General features: G+C 40.3%; 1 protein-coding gene across 1 annotated transcript; it reads right to left on the reverse strand.

Moving 5' to 3' along the window:
- Positions 1–4,218: 4,218 nt before the first annotated feature.
- Positions 4,219–5,187, reverse strand: LOC134080877 (odorant receptor 131-2-like). The gene has a single exon (XM_062537488.1). The coding sequence runs from the start codon at positions 5,185–5,187 to the stop codon at positions 4,219–4,221; it is 969 nt and encodes a 322-aa protein (XP_062393472.1).
- Between the last annotated feature and the right edge of the window lie 12,268 nt (positions 5,188–17,455).

The raw sequence follows: 17,455 nt of genomic DNA on the forward strand, positions 1-17,455 counted from the left end.
GATTCCGCAAGTGATGTAGGCTAGTAGGCTACGTTTAAACATCGACAAACGTCTGTGAGACTACCCATTTCATGAAGAGCAATTGTCTTGTGCGATCATTCCCCCTCCCCCACACTTGTCTGACCAGTTCACTAGACATTATAGCCTACCTGTATGCGGCATTGGACGATTGCCTCCCTCCCCCCTCTCTCTCGACAGACACTTCCTGACACTAGGGCTCGGGATCATGACATCAAAACTTCGCGGGCACGGCCACATTGGCAGCTTCACTCCTTAGTTTACTATGGATTACTATGGATTTACTCCCGCCTTTTAGTGTGTTCCTGTTACTTAGTTTTTGCCTTCTTGGTAGTATGTTGCTGTGTAGTGGGGTGTAACAGTGCAACCCACGATCGCAAGAGGAAAAGAATAAATCGCTACTATTTCTGCTTCTTGTCTTGTGCATCTGAATGAATGGATATTACGTTCAGTGCGCTACCAAATGGCGGCGATATTCCTAGAATGCAAGGCGTGTGCCCGAGCCCTATTATGTAAATGTAAAAATGTGTGTGTGTGTGTGTGTGTGTGTGTGTGTGTGTGTGTGTGTGTGTGTGTGTGTGTGTGTGTGTGTGTGTGTGTGTGCGCTGAACCACGAATTCACATATTAACTTTTCTTTTCAGCAGACATCGCAATCATAAAAAAATCGCAAAACTTTTTAATAAAATAATGCCTCTTGTCTTAATGGGTTCCGGAGGTTCGTAGAGTAAGTTTTGAACCCCGGTCGCTGACGTATGATTAAGATGCCTCAACCATTTACGCCACAGTTCGAGGGTCAATTTCTTCGCACTTAGCCAAGAAATATAAAGGATTCAGTCAGTCGAGTTCATTTAGCCTATTTGCGGCATGCACTTGAAACGCCGATCAAAAGTTCTGACATGTTAAACTGACGTTAGTCATTAATTCACCACATGATAAAATGCTGTTATATTGACGCACAGTAGGCTAGCCCACGGTAGTCTATGTCTATCTCTGAATCAACATGAACATGCATAACGAGATCCATATATTCTAAGTTGCTAGAAACTTCTTTTGCGGAGCTAGGCCTACTAGTCGATGGTTACAATGAATCACCCTCACTGCCCTATCGCATATCTGACCATCCATTGTTATAATGTTACAAAATGCGCGATCTTCTCCAATCATGTAGCCTACGGTTATAAGTAAAGTGACATGATAGGCATGTAGGCCTATTAAATATATTTCTGTTAAATACGTTTTATTTTCAGTTGTCAAAAGTGGTGGGGACAAAATCTGTGATAAAGTGCTGGGTAAGCTACCCAGCGTCGCCGGTTAAAATGAACATGCCTCCGTTTTAAAATAGCCTATAGGCCTACACATTTCTAAGTATTCCTAACATAAATGTAGCCTAAATGTCCATCTTGTCCATCTCTTTCGTCTTCGCCTTGACAATAATAGCCTAGGCTATTCACGGAAATGCGGTCTTGTAACCGTAATGAATTAATGAATTAATCTAAGGTTGCCTATATCGAGTCTTTCAGGTTGAATTGAAGGCTTCTAAAACCATTTTCATTAATTTCAACAATGGTTTATTGAAACGTCGTTTGATTATAATTTCGCCAGTCATCACCTTCATTTTAATGATTAAATGAGACGGATTAAATGAGACGGATATGCGGAGCATTTCTCTCCCTCTCCATTGACCAAAACGTTGCTCTGGCATCTCTGCTGGACTGACTGAGTTATAGGCTACGTCGAGTGAGAGAGCCAGCTGTGAGGTAGGCCTACGCTGTAAAACATTCGAAAACTCTGAAACTGCAATCTGACATGCCGAGCGTGATGTCTCTTTTCTCCGCTTGTCACCAGCGCGGTGTCTTCGGGTTTTTCCGTGTTTTCCGGTATGAGCCGAACCTTCCTTTTATTAAGGCGGTCTTATGTTGCCCCCTTGCGGTTGCAGTTTTAATTAAAGTCCCGATGCTTCGGGAGTCCCGATGTGCGGGAAAGAAAGGAGCATTCTCAACCCGTACCATCTGTATACAGTATAGTTCTCTGCAAACATATGGTGGCATCATGCCCTCAGTGTGCATAAAGTTTACAGTTCTCTGCAAACCTATGGTGGCATCGTGCCTACAGTGCGCATAATGTACGTATATAGTTCTCTGCAAACCTATGGTGGCATCATGCCCTCAGTGTGCATAATGTATATAGTTATCTGCCAACCTATGGTGGCATCATGCCCTGAGTGTGCATAAAGTTTACAGTTCTCTGCAAACCTATGGTGGCATCATGCTTTCAGTGTGAATAATGTATATTCTTCTCTGCAAACCTATGGTGGCATCATGCTTTCAGTGTGAATAATGTATATTCTTCTCTGCAAACCTATGGTGGCATCATGCTTTCAGTGTGCATAATGTACGTATATTCTTCTCTGCAAACCTATGGTGGCATCATGCTTTCAGTGTGCATAATGTAGGTATATTCTTCTCTGCAAACCTATGGTGGCATCATGCCCTCAGTGTGCATAATGTATATTCTTCTCTGCAAACCTATGGTGGCATCATGCCCTCAGTGTGCATAATGTATATAGTTCTCTGCAAACCTATGGTGGTGCTTTCAGTGTGCATAATGTAGGTATATTCTTCTCTGCAAACTGGTGGCATCATGCCCTCAGTGTGCATAATGTATATTCTTCTCTGCGAACCTATGGTGGCATCATGCTCTCAGTGTACATATGATTTGTATGTGAAAATCACAACAACAAAAAAAACATCTGCTGGGGGAGGATGTCCCCAGACCCCCTTACAGGTGTTGTAAAATTAGGGACTGGCCCTTTAAGCCGCAGGTTCGTATGCAGAGTGGGAGGTGTGTGTGTGTGTGTGTGTGTGTGTGTGTGTGTGTGTGTGTGTGTGTGTGTGTGTGTGTGTGTGTGTGTGTGTGTGTGTGTGTGTGTGTGTGTGTGTGTGTGTGTGTGTGTGTGAGATGAGACAGGCAGGTCACAGCGGCCGGAGCAAATATATGGTTATAAAGAAGAGTACCCGAAATAAATCTGTGATCGAAACCACCGTGCAGTTATTCACCAGCTGCTGTTGTGAAGGAAAGAGGGAGTTAACACTGGCACAGACGGTTCTTGTTAGGTAAAATAATTATGCTGAGAAATAGTTAAAGCAAGTAGTTACATGACTCACGATACTGGTATTAAATAAAAAATACGCATATTTTCACAAAACATCGTCACGTTTTCTTCTATAATGAACTTTGAATGAATGAAACTCAACCTCCGCGGTGCCTAGTATCAACTGCGCATGCGCATATCCGATCGCGTACCGACAATGCACTTGCTAATTTGTGCTACATTCTTATCAACGATCATTGAAAAACTACTTCCTCATTTGGGGCTGACACTACGCTTACTTTCAGTCACGCGCATATCCGATCGCGTACCGACAATGCACTTGCTAATTTGTGCTACATTCTTATCAACGATCATTGACAAACTAGCCTACTTCCTCATTTGGGGCTGACACTACGCTTACTTTCCGTCACGTGACAGCACGTGACTCCGCTTCTTCCGGTCCTGACAGTGGAGGGCCTGAGAGTAGAGGAGCGGGCCTGACAGTGGAGGCTGCAGCAGGACGCTCTTGATCCAAGCTGCCTTCAAAATTGACAGTTATTCACATTTTTCCCGTTTCGAACAGAGCCAATGTCAGCCAATGTCAGCCAATTGTCAGCCAATTGAGTAATCTGCAACTTTTCACAATCAGATATTTATTGTATAATTTGTATTCAACAATATACATTTACGTTAATTAAGATGGTGGGAGCGGTGGGAGGGTTAAGTGATCCTACCCGATAGCCAGAGTTACTCAGTGCTGTTAAAGGCGATGTGGGCATAACACAGAAAAAGTCCTGTTTAGAATTGATGTACCCTCTCGTACCATATGTTATGGTAAAAAGACTCCTGTGTGGCACTTTGATTAAAACTTAGATCCTGAATGCCTGAAATCACCACAATATGCACAGATATCACTGTCAAAGATTCTAATTTACCAACTATTAAAGTGATGCTGACAAACAGTGTCATAACAGTGAAAAGCTGAATAAAACAGAAGTGCAGTCTTGAATCCCTATTGCTGATGTTTATATTCACATATCATGCATGGAATATTACATTCATTTTTAACAAACTAAAATCACTGTACTCAATCTCAAAGGTATATTTGTTATAAGTTTTCAGATATAGAGGGCTTGACCTTTTGGGTTCCACACCTGACATAGTAGAGGAATAAGGGCCGAACAGCATCGTCTCTCAGGCCGTAGATCAGGGGGCTCAGGCACCGAGGCAGAATGAGAACAAAGAGAAAGTTCAGGTAGCGCAGGTCCATAAACAGTCGACTGCTGCTGGTCATAGCCAGGGCTCTCTCTATAGATCCGTAAATAAATGTGTTAACACAGAGCACTAGCTGAACAAGATGAAGCAGTATGGTCTTATGAGCCTTCTTGGCAGATTCTTTTTCAGCTGAGGCAGATCGAGCTGCAACCACAACATTAATGTAGGTGAAAATTAAAATGGCAGTTACCATCACAAAGAAAAATATGTTGAAGCCCTGAAATACATCTATTTGCCATGGTGACACAAGAAATCTCTCTCGATAACAGAACATGGGATCTTTAAAAGATGCTGGACTCACTATCAGTCCATAAATTATATCGATCGACATGTTTAACATACTGAAGTGCCAGATGACCACAATAGAAACACCTGTTGTTTTTCGGGTCACCATCTCACTGTGTCTTAATGGAAAACAAATAGCCACGTAGCGCTCAAGCGACATCACAGCCAGATTCAATGCAGCATTGCAAAATGTTGCCACTCCCACCAACGAGATCAGTGCACAGACGGCCTTAGGAATCAGTTGCGCATTCAAGGACAAAATATAGAGCAATATGGAGACCATTAACTGAACACTATCATTACAGAGCATGTGGGCAAAGAGGATATAGCGAGGCAGCTCTCTTAACATAGGCTTACTCAAGAGAGTGTGAAACATGATGCTGTTGATGCCTGTGAAAAACAGGGACATGAGAGTGGCAACAACAAGTTTAGTGAGCGGCCCCTCATTCAGTTTCACCCTAAACATCTGCTGATGCACCAGGGCAGAGCCTTCACTGGACTGGTTAGCAATATCCATCATGTGCTATTCATATGTTATTTAGTATTTATCAACATTTTGGTTATAAACATGTGAAGAGCTTGTTGCTACAGCTGTCTGGCATATAACAAATTTGATTCAAGTAATTCTGGAAATGCATCAACATATTTAACAGACTTTAACAAGAAAACAAACACTCAGGTCAATGTCAGACAGCAGTATGTTGACGCATACTGCAGTTGACAAATATACACGTTCAATATTGCACTATTCACAGACATGTACAAAAATGCAAATATCTTACAGATTATATACAGTATCTCAAAGCAAGCACGTTTTAAACGCAGTTTAAAAAAAAAAAAAAAACATCTTAAGATAGCCAATAGCAGTGGCACGTTTGACAAGTAAAAGAGCATCAGTCCGGTTTGCTTGTGAGTATGTGTGCGTGCTGAGGTGGTGAATTCAACAGTTCAGAAAAGTGATGTCATTTGGTAAACATGACTCAGATGAGCTGCTCTGTCCCCAATCTACGACAAGAAGAGAACTCCAGTCATCCTTCCACTGAAGTGAACCTCCAGATTTGGGTTGCTTGTTATAAGCATCTGTGATGTAAGGGCTGGTGTCACAATTCCAGCCTTCATGGTCACATTTTCTCAAACATGCCCTCCCCGTCCCCTCCTCCCTCAGAGTCAAGGAAAATGTAAGCAAAATAAAGGGAGAACGCCCATCATGGTGTCCAACAGCCTTGGGGCCTCACCTAAACATTTTAATTCAAATACATTGATCTTAGAGTGTGTGTACGAACAAATCCACGCCAAGGTTCAGATTTATATATAAAGAAATTTACTTGGAAAAGTGTACTTACTGTATCTCTAAGTCAGGTTTTCACCTGGCATACAAGCCTTTCCTAGTGGTAATGCTGTACAGCAGAGCCTAAAATCCAATTGTAATGAATTTCTTTTTAATAGGCTTTATAAATATTAGTAAAGTCTCCTGTATTTCTAAAACTGATTGTACACTGCTTATTTTTTTTTATAGGTACAGCAATGAAATAGCTTGGGCCTATAGCCAAGGTGGAACACAGTGTAGCAGGGCAAGAATGAACCAGAGGCAGAAATGCAGTGAAAACCCAACAAGGTGGGTGTGCATATTTCTTTTCCAGTCTGTATTGTATACAGTGGGTACGGGTTGAGAATGCACCATCTCCCGCGGGACTCCCGAAGAGATCCCGCAGGCTGTCAAGCCGATTTTTTTCGAGGCTAAGGCAATGTACCCAAACAACCACCAGGTGGCAGAAAGTTTCAACCTGCATTTCAGCTGCATTTAATGATGAAGACCGCATATCCGTCAATAGTCGACTCCTTAATCTCATTTAATCATCAAATTTGACAACAATCAGCTTAAATGTTCGTCTTCGCCTTGACAAGATTCACGGAAGATTCGGACACGGAAATGCCATCTTGTAACCGTAATGAATTAATGAAATAATTTAAAGGCACAGTCTGAATTGTAATCCTAGCTCTCCATTGAGAGTGTGCACTTGAACAACTATAGCCTATACCAGTAGGGCCTGCCATTTATTTTAGGAGTAGAGGAGGACATGTTACTTTGGAAGGAGAGGGAGTGGCAATTTGATTTTCTTTCAAACTTGAATATCAATAACCTTCAAGCAACCTCTTCAATCAGCATCAATAGGCCTATATTGTACAGGACTAGACGACTGTAAGGGGGCAGGCTAAATGTTATCATAGGCCTATACTAAATAATGTAGTCAACATTAGAACTTTATGTTGGTTTAAGTTGAAGCAAAACATGAACTGAGAAAATCCATAATTCTACATCATTGTTGGCAAGATGATCATGATAGCCTATATGTCAGCCATATATGCTTTAAGGCCCATTCACACCAAGAACGATAACGATAACGATAACAACTAGAAATGCAATTCCCGAGGAATTACACGAGGGGATGCAATCTGCTGGGTAGACTTTTATTTTGACACACAGGAAACACTTCTATACTATGTGTAGTTCAGGGAGAGCCAGATTGTATGCATAAAGGCAAAGATTCTATAGTGGAGCTCTGTTCTAGAATCTTTGCTTAAAAGTGACAGTTGGATTCACAGGGCAGTGTTCTAACTAGACTGGGAACTGAGAGTTCTGGCTCATTATGACATCACATTCTCCATTAAAGTCTATGGGGGAAAAATACACTTTTAATTACAAATATCTCAAAAAGTATAAACTTCTCAAAAATGTCAAATAGATTGTCTAGTAGATATTTGGAAGATCTACGGAACGGTGTTTCAACCAAGTTTGTACGTTAAGCGGTTCGGGCTGAATAGCGCGCACAAAAAGGTAAAAAGAATAATAATAATAACTAGAAATGCAATTCCAAGAAATTACCAGTGCATGAAAATGCAAAAAAATGTAGATATGGTTACTAAGGTGTAGCTAGGGTAAACATGGTGGTTCCATAGTTTAAAGAGAGTTGATAGTGTTAAGGTAGACATTTTAAAGCTTAAGGGCAATTCCATATCAGTTGGAACAGGTCCGACACCATGGTCCTCAGTTTTTCCTGATTTTTGGTCCAAATGTTCCTCCATGTCTCATTAGAAGAAAACCAAAATTTTAGCTGGGTATCTTGTTTAGTTTCTGAGATATGGCTCTTCAAATGTGGTTAGACGCGTCCTAAAAAAAGGCTGAAAATTCTGGATTTAATGAGCACCACTTTTTTTTAAACCCCTCTCCTCTCTTAAGGCTACCATATTATTTTCTAAAAATTTGAACACTGGGGCAGTACCCTGTGTTGTTGTCCAAAATCATAAAGGAATTACAGTCCTTCCCACCATTGGAGACGTATTCATCGAAACAAACCCATATTTGTTTTGAAAGCAATGAAAAAAAAAACCTGTTTTTGTTCTCTTATGGTCATGAATGGCTAGCACTCACAGTTTTAAAACTCTACATATATATAGTCCATGAGTAAGAGAACATGTTGACAAAAAATTGAGAATGTTAGTTTTCGTATTTCGAGGCTATGAGCCTTCAAAGTTGGCCAAAATGGCGTTTTTTCCTAAAAATGCCACTTTTATTGCCTTTTTCCAAGGACAAGATGAAATGCAAATCCAACATTTCTTTTTTTCTGCAATAGTGTGGCACTTTGTAGATCATGTGAATGTGGTAGATCCAACCTGTCCATTTTAATATCCCCACAGCACATGTCTGAAGTTAGAAAAAATGAAAAATAGTCTTGGCTGAAGGAGGTGTTGGTTTGATTTGTATGAACCTCTTAGGAGGACAATATGGGGTGTAAACCCATTTTTTTCTGTTTGAGGGATCAGAATGCCATCCTGTAAATAGGATAAAAATGTTGTATCCCATTTTTACTCTTTAGTGATCCCTTAAAATATGTCCAAAAGTTGTCAAAAATGAAAAAGGCAACTAAATTGAGGGGCTTAAATGGCCAAGTGGATCAAGTCACACAAGGCTACAAATGTAATATAAGACAGATGAGATACTGAGGGAGAACACTGTGAAATGTTTAACCCTGTTACGATGGCCTTTGAACCCACTGTGTCCCTAATATCCTGTGATAACCGGAAGCTGGTTTAAAACAGGAAATAAACTTTAAAAAGGCTATATCTAGAGAACGAAAGGTCATAGAAATAAACATTTACTTCTTGCTTGATCCTCATGGTCGAATTATGTCTGATGGAGCAAATCAGATTGAGTCTACGACCTTCCGTTCAAGAGTTGTTCGCAAAAAACTATGTCCCATTGAAACGAATGGGAAAAAACAAAAAAATGAAATTTGCTTAAGTGTTGAGGCCAAAATCATGGTTTGAGATATTATGTAGGAGTATGTTTCAGACCATTTGGAGTTGATTGGTACCCACTTTGTGTGACATAAAAAAATCCTCCCTTAGGGTTTAACTTATGGATGGATATGGATGACCAAAAAGTGTAGGATTTTCACTGGTCCTAGGGTTATGTTTATCTAAGTGGATCTCGGGTTAATTGTCCAGGGATACCATTAGAACAAATCACAATGCAAGCTGCATCCGGTAACTCCAACAGCAACCAGGAGACAATATGCTTCATGCAGAAGAAATTTGTTTAATAAGAATGAACCTCAGTTAAGGACACAGTGGGTTCAAAGGCCATCATAGCAGGGGTTATACATTTCACAGTGTTCTCCCTCAGTATCTCTTCTGTCTTATATTTCATTTTTAGCCTTGTGTGACTTGATCCACTTGGCCATTTAAGCCCCTCAATTTAGTCGCCTTTTTTCATTTATGACAACTTTTGGACATATTCTAAGGGATCAATAAAGAGTAAAAATGGGATATAAGATTTTTATCCTGTTAACAGGATGGCATGCTGATCCCTCAAAAAGACAAAATGGGTTTACACCCCATACTGTCCTTCTAATAGGTTCATACAAATCAAACCAACACCTCCTTCAGCAAAGACATTTTTTCATTTTTTCTAACTTCAGACATGTGCTGTGGGGATATTAAAATGGACAGGTTGGATCTACCACATTCACATGATCTACAAAGTGCCACACTATTGCAGAAAAAAAGAAATGTTGGATTTGCATTTCATCTTGTCCTTGGAAAAAGGCAATAAAAGTGGCATTTTTAGGAAAAAACGCCATTTTGGCCAACTTTGAAGGCTCATAGCCTCGAAATACGAAAACTAACATTCTCATTTTTTTGTCAACATGTTCTCTTACTCATGGACTATATATATGTAGAGTTTTAAAACTGTGAGTGCTAGCCATTCATGACCATAAGAGAACAAAAACAGGTTTTATTTTTCATTGCTTTCAAAACAAATATGGGTTTGTTTCGATGAATAAGTCTCCAATGGTGGGAAGGACTGTAATTCCTTTATGATTTTGGACAACAACACAGGGTACTGCCCCAGTGTTCAAATTTTTAGAAAATAATATGGTAGCCTTAAGAGAGGAGAGGGGTTTAAAAAAAAGTGGTGCTCATTAAATCCAGAATTTTCAGCCTTTTTTTAGGACGCGTCTAACCACATTTGAAGAGCCATATCTCAGAAACTAAACAAGATACCCAGCTAAAATTTTGGTTTTCTTCTAATGAGACATGGAGGAACATTTGGACCAAAAATCAGGAAAAACTGAGGACCATGGTGTCGGACCTGTTCCAACTGATATGGAATTGCCCTTAAACATTCCTGTTATAACTTAACTAATGATTTCTAACAGGTATTCTAAAATGTTAACTATGCTAACAATGCTAACCAGGTTGATAAGCTAACTTAGCTGATGATTTCTAGCAGTAATGTTAAAAATGCTAACTATGCTAACAATGCTAAAATTGCTAACAATGCTAACCAGGTTGATTAGCTAACTTAGTTGATGATTTTTTGCAGTTATGCTAAAAATGCTAACTCTGCTAACAATGCTAACTATGCTAAAATGCTAACCAGGTTGATTAGCTAACTTAGCCAATCATTTCTAGCAGTTATGCCAAAAATGCTTACTATGCTAACAATGCTAACTATGCTAACCATGTTAACTAGCTAACTGGCTAGTGAGGACTTTTATTTTTAAACATTTGTTGCAAGGGTATCCATTGTGGCCACTATCAGGAAACAAGAAGTTACTGCAGTATAATCATGTTGGTTGCTATGGAAACAGTCATAAACGCTTAATTTTAATGGTTGCTATGTTGCTTGCTAGGTACATGGAGGTTTCATGTAGTTGACTGGAGGCATAGTTGATGATAACTGACAGTTGGAATGGTTGAACAGTTAAATAGTTGAGTAGTTTCAATGGTTAAATGATTTAATAGTGTATTATTGCAGTGAGGACTTTTATTTTGAAACAGTTGTGGACAGAGGAAACAGTTAAACAGGATAATGTAGTCTTCAGAGAGATTGTATGCTTAAAGCCTGAGAGAGAGAGAGAGCTGCTGCAGGTGGGGCTGGCCACCTGGCATAAGATTCTAATTGCTTGACGACCCGATTGTGATGTCATAGAGGCCAATGTTAAGTCTATGGGGAAATTTTGAATAGTTTTTATTTAATAGTTCAAAAAGTATAAAAGTTACAAAGTTGAAAAGTCATAGCAACCCGATCCATTAGAATACCTACGTTACAAAGTTTGAATGAAGTTTCTAAGTTAAACGGTTGAAGAGAAATTGCGGTTAGAAAAATCGGTCAGCGGAATAATAATAACTATAAGAAGCCTAGGAAGAACAGTACAGTGCATTTGCATGCACTGTAATAAGAAGCGACCGGATTTCAATAGAGGGGATGCATCCCCTCTAATAATAATAAGAAGCGACCGGATTTCAATAGAGGGGATGCATCCCCTCTAATAAAAGCATTCACACCAGCCAACGATATCGTCCTATGACACATAGGCCTACTATGACACATAATAGCTCGAGATGTGCATGATATCGAGACTGCTATTAAAAAAAATCCGTTGCAAATAAAAATGGATTGAATCGATGTCTTGTTAGCTCTGTATGTGGCTCAAAGAAAAAGAAAAACAAAAAGAAGGGTATGGGTTCACGAAATAGCCTACTACAAAGCCGTGCTGAGTTAGGGGAATCCAATACTTTGTTACGGGAGTTGTCATCTTACCAGGATAAATTCTATGAATACTTTCGCATGAGCGAAGAACAATTTGATGGCATCCTGGAGATGATAAAAGACGACATATGTAAGGACAAAACCAACTACAGAGACCCCATAAGTGCTAAAGACCGCCTGGCAATATGTCTCAGGTAGGTCCCATTTGTTTTTCATGTGTTTGTGTGGTCCCAACTGATGAAACTAACGTTAGCCATATCGAGTTGTGACTTTCAACAAACTTCAGCCATCAATGACACTGTCACCACGTAGATGTGCAAGTATGCTATGCTAATTGGATTAACAAACAGGCAATACGTTGTGATAATAAGTCAAAACTTACTTATTTGCCGTAGCTGCTATCCATTTACATTTCGCCGATTGTTTACCTGGCAGGCCTTGCACTACCGTTAAACCCTTTACTTTAGGACAGTAACGAAGAGTGATGTTTAATTTGGCATGATTTCAATTGTAGCTAGCGCCCTCTTTTGGATTGAAGTATAGGCTACATTTTCGTCTTCACTTTGTGGCACCTGTGTCTGAGCATGATATTGAATGAATACAAACACCACAAATAATTTAATTTATGGTTATTTAATTAACTCAAATAAATCAGATTTGTGCAACAGATTTGTGATAACAACATGTACCAACAGATTGTCATATTTTTGCTGTTGTTTAGGTACTTGGCCACAGGAGATTCTTACAAAACAATCTATCTCAATTATAGAGTGGGGAAGTCTACTGTGGCAGCAATACTGCCAGAGGTGTGTTGTGCTATATGGAACAGACTACAGCCTCTTTACATGCCATGCCCAACGGAAAGGGATTGGCTGGAAATTGCAGATGGATTTGACAGAAATTGTCATTTCCCCAACTGTATAGGTGCTTTGGATGGAAAACATGTGGTCATCCAGGCACCGCCAAATTCAGGATCTGTTTTTTTTTAATTATAAGGGCAGTTTTTCCATTGTTTTGATGGCCCTGGTCGATTCAAAATAATGCTTCACAACCATCGATGTCGGTGGCCACAGCTCTAGCAGCGATGGGGGCATTTTTGCTCAAAGTGCATTAGGCAAAGCCATTAAAAACGACACGCTGGCTATCCCTCCACCAAGACCACTTCCTGGCACCTCACAGCCTGTTCCCTGTGTTGTTGTGGCTGATGAAGCTTTCCCCCTGTCGAAAAACATAATGCGCCCCTTCCCGGGAAGGGAGCTGGACGAAGCGAGGCGAATCTACAACTACAGGCTGTCAAGTGCCAGGAGAGTGGTGGAAAATACATTCGGCATCCTCGCATCAAAGTGGGAGATATATCAAAGACGGATCAGGTTACATCCACAAAATGTTGACAAAGTCGTTAAGGCCACTTGTGTTCTGCACAACTACATAATCAAAACATCAAACCCAGCAACCCAGCATCGACCAGCCAATACTGCAACAGTACAACAGGCAGCAGTGGTGAACTTACCCCAGTGCGGGAACCATCCATCAAGGGAAGCATTCTTGATTAGGGAGGCCTACAAGGACTATTTTGTGTCCACTTCTGGAACAGTCAGCTGGCAGCGCAGATCTTGCTTTGGAGTAGCTCAGTAGAGTGACATCACAAATGCTTTTATGTATCTGTATGTACAGTATGTGTGACTTATAGTTAATGTACTGTTTGTTGATTAGAAATGTAATGGAACTCATAAACTCATTAACACCGCTTAAGTCTAGTCAGATTTATTGGCACAATTAATAAAGAACATGGTAACAAAGCATACAGTAAACATCAGAACATAAAATAACATAGAATCATAAAACATCAAGTCAAACAGACAAATCTCAAACAGACAAATCAAAGACAGTTGTATTCCATGCCCCCCTCCCAAACAGTTGCCTGAGAGGAGGTGAGCATACTCTCCATTTCAGCTCTGTGTACTACAGTGGGTACGGGTTGAGAATGCACCTTCTCCCGCGGGACTCCCGAAGAGATCCCGCAGTGCGTCAAGCCGATTTTTTTCGAGGCTAAGGCAATGTACCCAAACAACCACCAGGTGGCAGAAAGTTTCAACTGCATTTAATGATGAAGACCGCATATCCGTCAGTAGTCGACTCCTTAATCTCATTGAATCATTAAAATGAAGGTGATGACTGGCGAAATTATTCAAACGACACTTCAATGAACCATTGTTGAAATGAATGAAAATGGTTATAGAAATCGCCTACAGCCAGCGTTATAAGAAATATATAAGTAATAGTTAAAGTCTTCTTCCGTATTAAACAGATAGCCTACGGGACGCTCTTTGTTCCGTAGGCTATTTTAAGGAACTACTCAATGCACACACACTGGGTAAACTGGCGCGCTACAAACATTAAAATGTCAAATCATATTTATTTCTCTTTGTCGCCATGATAGGCTATTGGGGGAAACGCGGAGAGGCGAGATGGTCAGTCCTCGTATTTGTTCTTCGCGTTTCGTTATAAGAAATATATAAGTAATAGTTAAAGTCTTCTTCTGTATTAAACAGATAGCCTACGGGACGCTCTTTGTTCCGTATTTTAAGGAACTACTCAATGCACACACACTGGGTAAACTGGCGCGCTACAAACATTAAAATGTCAAATCATATTTATTTCTCTTTGTCGCCATGATATTGGGGGAAACGCGGAGAGGCGAGATGGTCAGTCCTCGTATTTGTTCTTCGCGTTTCGTTATAAGAAATATATAAGTAATAGTGAAAGTCTTCTTCTGTATTAAACAGATAGCCTACGGGACGCTCTTTGTTCCGTATTTTAAGGAACTACTCAATTCACACACACTGGGTAAACTGGCGCGCTACAAACATTAAAATGTCAAATCATATTTATTTCTCTTTGTCGCCATGATATTGGGGGAAACGCGGAGAGGCGAGATGGTCAGTCCTCGTATTTTTTCTTCGCGTTTCGTTATAAGAAATATATAAGTAATAGTTAAAGTCTTTTTCTGTATTAAACAGATAGCCTACGGGACGCTCTTTGTTCCGTATTTTAAGGAACTACTCAATGCACACACACTGGGTAAACTGGCGCGCTACAAACATTAAAATGTCAAATCATATGTATTTCTCTTTGTCGCCATGATATTGGGGGAAACGCGGAGAGGCGAGATGGTCAGTCCTCGTATTTTTTCTTCGCGTTTCGTTATAAGAAATATATAAGTAATAGTTAAAGTCTTCTTCTGTATTGAACAGATAGCCTACGGGACGCTCTTTGTTCCGTATTTTAAGGAACTACTCAATGCACACACACTGGGTAAACTGGCGCGCTACAAACATTAAAATGTCAAATCATATTCAGAGGCGCGGGAAGATGTTTTCGGCAGGGGGTGCTGTGGGTGGGGGGGGGGGGGTATGGGTGCAGTCCACGTAGGGTAGTACAAGTAAACTTTATAGAATTGTGAAGATAGCCTACTATGTGTTCGATGTTACACTGATCGCTCTGTCCCCGTTTTTTTTCACTCCCTCTCCCCTGCATGAAGAACAGCTGATCTGACGCCGGTGCGCATAAACGCAACATCTAGATAGGCTGCCTATTGCAATGCAATGCCTCATCATTTTCGACATCAACCAGATAACATAAAATAATAAAAACACGCAATGTAACCATTTTCAATAAATAAAAAAAATCACACCACGAAGTAGCCTACATAAACCACAAAACTTCCGTGCCACAAAGTAACAAAGTTATAGCCTACACTGCTCGTTGCCTATAATGTTTATAGGCTATCACAGTCTATAATAGACTAAATGGCCTATAGCTGTCGTCTATGCCTGCACGGCGGCAGGAAAAATATGCGAGAAGAAACATGAATGTGTCGGGACAATAGGCTAAAGCTGTCGTCCCGACCAGGCAATAAGTAAATTCACTCATATCTGTCTTTATACTATATGTTATGCAGAGACATTCGGCAGTTTTAGAAAGATGTTAATTAATTGGGGCTATCAGTTAGTTATCAGCCTAGAGTTTTGTGATAACCTATGACTGGCGGCCTGGCCTGTGGTCATGAAGGGCACTTGATGTGCGGTGGCCCACGTAAAACAGAGTGAAACAATATTTTCTATAGAAACATGATTTCTTAAGAAACATGTATTATTCTAGCTAGATAGGCCTAGCCTATGGCATTGTGCATGGTATTTCCATAACTGCGAGATAGACGCGCTTCATGATGACTGTAGACATTAGGTGCAGATAAGTAGCCTAGCCTATGGTTCGTGTTATTCGTTGCTGTGTGTAAGTGTACGCGTGAATGCGGAATCTCAACCACGTCAAATCCATTCTGATTGGCCAATACAAATAGGCCTAGAAGTTAAATGAAATATTTTAAAAATGACTAAAATTATCGCTTTCTTCATCCCTCATCGCAAAAATGACATACAAAATTTGAAGAACGGAAAACAACAAAAGATAATGCCTTCGTTTTATTTTCATATCAGATTTAAAGCTTCACCTCACTTCCCGCGCCTATGATCATATTTATTTCTTTGTCGCCATGGTAGGCCTATTGGGGGAAACGCGGAGAGGCGAGATGGTCAGTCCTCGTATTTTTTCTTCGCGTTTCGTCATAAGAATATATAAGTAATAGTTAAAGTCTTCTTCTGTATTCTCTGCCACATTCGACAACAGCATTCAAGTTCCTTCTCAGCACGATGACGTGACTTTGCTTGCTGTTGGCCCAGAACAACATGCTCGAATTCACCAACAGAGTCGCGGCAACGTTGGTAGATACGGATGCCTGCTCTTCAGAGCCATCACCACAAAGGAGCACTACAGAGCCTGATGCAAAACCACCAACTGGGATGGATCGAAGGGCAAGCAAGCACTGCCACACAACGTCAACACCTTTATGTTGTCAACATAAGCAGAAAGTTTCCTACGATGGGGAGAAGTGGCCGCAAGGACTGCATCGATAAGATCAACGAATGCCTTCGCAAGCCCCGAAACCCTGGCGATACATTTTCTTTCCTTTAATTCAATAAAACATTGTTTATCTGAAGAACTTTTCCGAGGTTGTCTTGTCTACCAAATCCTAAACTTAAATAGAGTAAACATTTTATCTTATGAAAAAACTCTTAGGGGGAACAGTTAGGCAGCCCTTCCTCCATTATTAGGACTATAGGCAATTTATTAGAGGGGTCAAAAAAAAACTCATAAAGTAGCCTAGGCTAGACTAAATGTGTCACTTTAGTGATTGGCTCTTTCAAATGCAAATTAGGTGGATGGGCTTTTGAATGGGCCTGCTGCAGGTGAGAGGACAAATCCTAAGAATTTATTGTTTTTAGAAAGTGCCATTATCATTGCCATATTCTCTTAAAACATAGGTTATATATTTGAAAACGAGTTGATTAAAGGCTTCTAATGGTGTTTCTATAATATGATAAAAGTAGAGATTGAGATGTGTGTTTGGAACAGTTTTTCAAATCCCCCGGGGATATTTAGACTCCAGGGTGTTAAGCACTCATTCACAACTGTCCCATCGCTAAATGCTCTCTTGTGTTGCGTGATCACACAAGTATACCTGTCGTAGTGTGCTTTTAATTTGATAGGCCTAATTATTATCTCCGCCAAGGATATAACAAAGTCTATGGATTTGCTATCCAGTAGCCTAATAATTAGGCTATGTGCCACGTCCGATTTCGCAAGTGGTGTAGCCGCCTGTGAGATTCAT

The sequence above is a fragment of the Sardina pilchardus genome, chromosome 5 (assembly GCF_963854185.1).
Source record: "Sardina pilchardus chromosome 5, fSarPil1.1, whole genome shotgun sequence".
NCBI classification, from domain to species: domain Eukaryota; kingdom Metazoa; phylum Chordata; class Actinopteri; order Clupeiformes; family Clupeidae; genus Sardina; species Sardina pilchardus.

Coding starts and splice junctions, on each gene's coding strand:
- LOC134080877 (XM_062537488.1), bottom strand. CDS start 5,187: ATGGATATTGCTAACCAGTCCAGTGAAGGCTCTGCCCTGGTGCATCAG.